The 6,760-nt window shown below is 55.5% G+C and overlaps 1 protein-coding gene across 1 annotated transcript in view; it reads right to left on the reverse strand.

The window, feature by feature from the left end:
- The window catches only part of CUNH9orf24 (chromosome unknown C9orf24 homolog), a 4,756-nt gene extending 1,826 nt beyond the window's left edge, over nucleotides 1-2,930 (reverse strand). The window contains exons 1-5 of the mRNA XM_035902730.1: nucleotides 2,793-2,930; nucleotides 1,392-1,536; nucleotides 732-844; nucleotides 539-614; nucleotides 237-414 (exon numbers count right to left, since the gene is read on the reverse strand). Coding sequence (XP_035758623.1) covers nucleotides 237-414; nucleotides 539-614; nucleotides 732-844; nucleotides 1,392-1,536; nucleotides 2,793-2,930 — 650 coding nt within the window. The remainder of the gene's footprint in view (nucleotides 1-236; nucleotides 415-538; nucleotides 615-731; nucleotides 845-1,391; nucleotides 1,537-2,792) is intronic.
- Between the last annotated feature and the right edge of the window lie 3,830 nt (nucleotides 2,931-6,760).

Raw genomic sequence — 6,760 nt, forward strand, 5'->3', positions numbered from 1 at the left:
CTTCCCTTGCTCTACCATCACAGCCTAACCCATCCCATCCCATGCCATCCCAAGCCATGCCATCCCACCCATGCCATCCCACCCATCCCATCCCAAGCTATGCCATCCCTCCCATCCCATCCCATCTCATCCCATCCCATTCCGACCTGTCCCATCCCATCTGCAGCCATGCCAAGCCATGCCATGCCATCCCATCCCAACCCATCCCATCCCATCCCAACCGAAACTATCCCAACCTTACAGCCCTCTCTCCTAGTGTGTGGAGATGACTTCTGATGGCACGAGCCCCATCAACATAGTAGTCCATCTCTCGCAGGCAGTAGTGGCGCCCAGAGCAGGGGCTGTAGTAGAGCTGGAAGGGTCCCCTCCTTGCCACGGTGTACACAGGGAGCCTGTCAGCAACCAACTCCCTCTCTGCAAGTGGAGGGATGGCGAGGGTAAGGGCGAGGAGGAGCAGCCAGCCTGTCACCCAGATGTATGCCAGCATGGCGTGGGCACAGATACAGCTGGAGTACAGGGACAGGGCAAGGGTAGTTACCAAACTGATTGAGGCAGGTAGGTTTCACAGGGTATGTCACGGGTATCCTGTGCAGGATGGTGTCCATCCTTGCATCCTGCAAGGAGCGACGGCAGCCCTTGCAGGATTGCCACCCTTTTGCTGCAGAGCCTGAGGTGCTGGTGGCACCTCAGGCAGCTCCAGTTTGGGGGGGGTCAAGGGGGCTGGGATCTACCTTGGGCAGGGGGGGGAGGTAAGAGGAATGCTTATTCCAGGCTACACTGTTGTAGGGACCTGTTCTCCAGGTGATGTAATTGACGTCATTGACAAAAACTGGGCTGTACTTCTCTGCAATGCAAAAGGGACAGGCAGGGGTGTCCTGTGGTGCTGGGGATGTGAGGGGGCTGGCCAGAGAGTCCCAACTGTTCCCCCTCTCCCTGAAATTCAATGTCATGGGGCCAGGGGGGGCTGTCAGAGATGCTGCTCCCAGGGTCCTTGTTAAGGATCTTTGATGGAGGTGACATCCCCCACTTTCAGCTTGTTAGTCACTCATTCCTGCCCACGCAGCCTGGGTCCCTCGGACTGTGGGGTGCCAGGAGGGTGTCCCCTAGGCAGCACTTACCACCAAGGGGTATTTAGGGGCCACCAGGGAAGAGAACCCTGGGGACCTGCGGATATCCCTGGGACAGGGACAGTCTCAGTGCAGGGCTGGGGATGGGCAGCAGCGGCAAAGCCATAAGCAGAGATGCCGAGGGAGGGTCTCTTCGCCACCATGCAGGGGATGCAGGATGCAAAAGGGGGGATGAACAGAGCCACTGCCAGCACCCTCAGCCCCCTGACTCCATGGGGATGTGCCCCGTGTGACACAGGGGGACAGTTGGGACCTTGGTGGTACCTTCGGGCCTGGCCAGACAGTACTTCTCGGGCCAGTAGGAAACACGGTCGATGCTGCTCCTGTAGTACTCCTGCGTTGCCACATTAATCAGCTGCTCAGGCTGACCTTGGCTCGATGGATTTTGCACCGGAGGCATTGTTAATCCCTACAGAGAGCGGGGAGAGACACCCAGGCCACGTGGCAGCGTCTGCCTTCGCAGCCGTTGGGGGCACACGGTGAAGCCGATTACCAGGCAGGGTCTAACACTGGAGACGCAGCTGGAGATCCGAGCACCAAGCCTCTCTTCACAGTGGGGGTCATAGCAGCACCGTGATCCCCCCACCCAAGCTTCCCGCTCGCCCAAAACTGCGGGATGGAGGATGGCTGGATGACACTGGCTCCTTTCCCCCAGCACCCCAGGTGTCCACAGGCATCTGTCACTTTGCAGAGTGGGAGATGGGGTGGATGCACTGGGTCTGCTGGGTATGGGGTCAGCAGAGGTTGGGAAGGGAGTTACAGGACCAAAACAATGTCCTACAGCTGGCAAAGCTCAGCAGGGCTGGGGTCTTGCGGAGCAGACTGGTGGCCTGGTTGCAGGAGCCATTTCTGTCCCTGCACAGTGGTGACATCCCTCCCCATGCCCTCTGCTGGCTCCCTCACTACAATGCACATGTTAGTGAGGCTGCAAGAGGTGAGCCAGTTTGCAGTGTGCTTTGCATTGGAGCCTGCGCACTTGTTAGCTCATGTGGGGAAAGCTGCATGTCCGTCCCCCCCCTCACCCCCGCAGTGAGGCCCACAGCTTAGGGATCCCTCCTCCTCCAGGACCAGTGTGGGGAAAGCTGCATGTCCGTCCCCCCCCCTCACCCCCGCAGTGAGGCCACAGCTTAGGGATCCCTCCTCCTCCAGGACCAGGGCTGGGAGGGTTTATTTCCGTGCTCAGGTCTCCCCCCAGCCCTTTGCACAGTCCCCCTGGCATGGAAGGTGCCCCAGTTGGAACTGAGCTGTGTGGGGACTGTTTTGCAGCAGCTCTCGAAGCCACCCGATCTGCCCCTCCACCACCATGTCATCAGCAGCAGCCCTGGCTGAGCCCTGCCACTGCCTCAGTTTCCCCTTCCTCAGCAGATCCTGCCCCCTGCACGCTCTGAAACCTACTGATGGACAGGGCTGATGTGTGAGAGCTTCTGCTGGTGACTGCTGGAGCTTGAAGCCACTGTGGGGTACAGCTCCAGGGGAGAAGGCGGCAATGAACACAGGCAGTGGGTTGTCAAACGCTTTCCTAACCAGGGAGCACAACTGCCCCCCCATTACACACACACAGCAAGGCACCCCCTGAGTCCCCATGACACCCCTCTGCCCGGCACCAAGCACCTGCAGCTGGGTAGGGGTAGAAACCCTGAGGTTTCCTCCTCCCACAGCATTTACCTGTGTCACAAACTTGTTTTCTTTCCAGAGCTGCTGTGGAACCTGCTCGTGGACGGTCTTTTTGACAGAGCATGGCGGGCGGTAGGAGTCGGTGTAAGTGCTGATCGGGGTTTTGTGTTTTTTGGAGAAGAGGAACATGGTGCAGCAGCCTCCCCAGACAGGAGGACTTGGAGTCCCAGAAGGTCCTGGGGACGCCCCACTAGATGAGCAGCACTGCGTGGGGCTGAGGTCTTGCAACTCATGCAGGAAAGGGAACAGGGCTGGTGCGACTGCTCTGCCAGCCCAGGCTGGTGCTTATGTCATTGGTGATGTCACAGTGTGGAGCAGGGAGATTTGGTAGCTTTCTGTTAGTCCCATAGCTACGCTCCAGTTCTAGCCTAGGGCACAGCTATTGCTGCCTGCATCCCTCCACGGGCTGCACCCTCCTGGCTTTGTCCTGGCTCTGGGCTTCCTCCCCTCCAGCAGGCACCATGGTAGGAAACAGTTTCAGCTGGTCCTAGTCAAGATAATTTTATTTTGGGAGGTGCAGGAACACTGATAGTGGCTTTTCCAGGCTCACTCTCCCATATTTCCTTGGAAATCCTGCAGCAACCCAGCTGTGTGCACACAGCACCAGGCACCACTGTCCCAGCCTCCCCGGGTAGCCAGGGGAATTATCAGCTGCTCTGTCTCCCCTTTTTAATTAAAAAGCTGGTTTTAGGTGATTCTGTGTGGCTTGTCTGCTCTTCTGTCCTGAGCGATGTCCTGAGCAAGCAATCCTCACCCATCTCAGTGCAGAGGGGAAGCTGGGTTAGGCCAGGGAGGGATTTGCATAAACTGGGTTTGCTTTTCCCTGAGCTGGCGAGCTGAGCAGAAATCCCTGCCCCAGCAGAAACCCTGGCTTGTCAGCAGTGCCAACTCAGACCCCTGCCTCTGCCCCTCATTCCGGCCTCTCTGCTGCCACGTTTTTGGAGACAGCCGGTGAAGACCCATGTCCACCTTGGCAGGGTGGATGCCAGCCCGCCCCCCGAAGGGCGGCAGAGCCCTGCTCTGTTTGCTGTGGGCTGGGCAGCCTGGGGTACCCGAATGCCTCCAGGCAAATGTGGTTAATGCACCGTTAGAGCTGAAATGGAGAAGACAAGCTGCCATTGATTCTTACATCCTGATGGTCTCTGTTGAGCCAGGCTTAGGGTCTCCATCAGCCCTGTCCCCTCCTGGGAGCTAGGGAGGGAAAGGTGGACATGGGTGTGCCTACTCTTGCTCCCCCCCAGCTCCATGGCCTTGGAGCACCCCAGGGCACAGATCTGGGGAGCATGGCTCTGCACAGAGGTGGAGTCCAAGCCTCTCAGTTTGGCGGGCACTAATCCTTCACCAAACTGGCTGCCAGCATGAGCCACTGCCCCCACCACGGCTGTCCCCTGTCCCCGGTGTTTCCTGGCATTGGACTTTAAAATCGGCGCTTGGCTCTGGTGCCAACAACTTTGAGGGGCAGAAGCATCTGCAATGCTGGAGAAAAGGTTATTTCACCCATTGGTGTCATACAGGTGCAGCACTTCTTTCTGCTTCTGTTGCAGCTCAGATGCAGGGGCTCGGTCCAGCCTGCGCGCCTTCCCGCAGCCTTGGGAAGAAGTGTTTCCCAAATGCTGGCTGGGGGCTGGCCGGCCCCAGCGGGTTTACTGTGCCATACGGCACAGCTCCACACCAGACGCTTCTACTGGGCCCGAGTAGGGTGGTATTGGCCATGGCATGGAGGGTGGCACCCCCTGATTTCAGTACCCATGACTGCTGGGGGCCCAGAGGAGATGGTGCAGTTCGTACCCCCTCGCCCCAGCTCGCCCCAATGAGAAAGGCTGGCAGGCTGGTTTTCATATGTATGCTTTTTAATATCATTAATTCTGTTACACTACACACAACCAGTAACAATGATAAATACTGCAATGGAAATGTTAAAAAAAATATTATACATGTTTTGTGTTTTTGAAAAAAACCCTGCATTTCAAAATAAATTAATGCATAAAACTGATGGTAGAAAAAAGGAAACCCAAAACAAACCACAACACAACTGATCTGTTTAAGGCAATACTCTACACAGACAGGAACAGAAGTACAACAGTGTGCTACATGTTCTGAACGGGAAAAAAAGAAAGAAAAGAAAACCCACGTAAGATGCAGATCGATGCTTCGGGAGTGAAAAAGCTCCCAAAACCAGATAATAAAACCAATGGCCAAGTTAAGTGCAGCATTAATACGCTCTGCATGTCAAATGATTAGCAGGTTCCTAACATGGACTAAGGTCAAGCTACAACAAATTTATCTTCCTAATTAAAAGGTTATTTAGGCCAAACCCTACATTTAACTCTACTTTGCATTTGGCTGTTTCAGCTATGTTTCACTATATGCAAGGGCAGCCGGAAATTCATCTCCTGCTCTTGAGATTAATGCAAAGGTCGGGAGGTCTCTCCTCCTGAAAGATATTTCCATTAAATACATCCAGAAAGGATCTCGCTTTTGGTGACCTTGAAATGCCTCCCACCACCCCCTCCCCTGGGGTGCCAGGCACCGCATGGGGAAAGGAGACCTGGGAAGCATTTGCTTGGGTTGAGGTTTTTCCAAGCTGAGGACACGAAATGGAGGTGCAGATTTGATCCAGACTTGGAGGAATGCTGTTGCCCTGTCTGCAGAAATGCCCGTCTGGAGCCTGCGGAAAGCACTTTGACAGCACGGGAGACCCCCCAGCCTGCATCCGGGCTCTAGATACAGCCACGTTTGCTATTAAGGTTGGTGCGAAGCTCCATACCTGCCCTGACTGCCAATGAATCCCAATTATTAATGCAGCCCAGAACTTGGCCACTGGAAGGTGGACAATAATCATAATGCCAAAAAAATCCCCATCTCCCTCAAAAAAAGAAAAGAAAAGGGACAGTAGCCACTTTCTGCCAGCTTCCCCCGGTGGATCCCCATCAGCTGCCACCTATGCAAGATCAGCAGCGCCAGATGTCACCAGCATTGACCCAGTACATTCCCAGTAAGGTGCGTGTCTGCAAGGTGCTGCCAGGGGGCAAAGAAGCTTCTTGGGACACGGTCAGAAACTCCTGTACTGCCCTGCTGGAGCACGTGCGGAGGAAGCTATGGTACACGAGGAAAGAAACCCAAGCGGTTACAAGACTTGCGATGGCCAACAACTGTCCAGGTTGCCTTGGGTTCGGGTGGGAGAGGGAGACGCAGAACTGGGCTGAGAGTCACTTTGGTGCAACTGCCTCTGATGCTCGTCACTGGTGCATGGGGCAGGGGGTGGCGATGGCTGCTTTGAGAAAAGAGGAGTGGAAGGAGGACGTGTGCAATATAACAAGGCTTGCAATTCTAGGACTAACCACTGGACACGGATACCGAAGATTACCTGTGACAACTAGCTATCTTTCTACCGTCACTGCTCCTTCCCCCACTTCCCAGTCTGATTATCTTCAGTTTGGGAAGCCGTGGCCATTGGGCATGGTGGCCAGCGCTGACTCTCCCACCCTAGTCCCCGAGCAGCGCACGGAATGACATACAGTGAGGTCTGGAAGTCGCATGTTAGGCACAGACCAGCAAGTAGTGCCTGCTTTCAGACCCTTCAGAAAGTTATTTAATGGTAGCTCATTTCCTTTATTAAATTAGAGGTTCAATAACTTCTGTGGAAGGAGTATAAATGGTTAAAAATGTGCAAAAGCGGGGGGGTGGGGAGCCCCACTTTCTGAATTTTCTCCCCTGCAAAGACTTCATCCTCTGCAAGAGTTTTTATCCCCACAAAACTACAGCCCCACCAGTGTGTCTTACAGCACCCTGCCCCAGCGCAGCAAGAGCACAGCCGACAGGCATCCCACCCGCACCTCTGCTGCAGGGCTCCAGCCCGCACCAGGAGCACACGGGCTGGCAGGCCTGGGACCTGGCATTTGGGTCCCAGACCTCCCACAGCACTGAGACCAGGAGGCTGCAGGTGGCAGGGTCGGCTT

This window comes from Egretta garzetta, unplaced genomic scaffold (genome assembly GCF_000687185.1).
Source record: "Egretta garzetta isolate BGI_Z169 unplaced genomic scaffold, ASM68718v1 scaffold59, whole genome shotgun sequence".
NCBI classification, from domain to species: domain Eukaryota; kingdom Metazoa; phylum Chordata; class Aves; order Pelecaniformes; family Ardeidae; genus Egretta; species Egretta garzetta.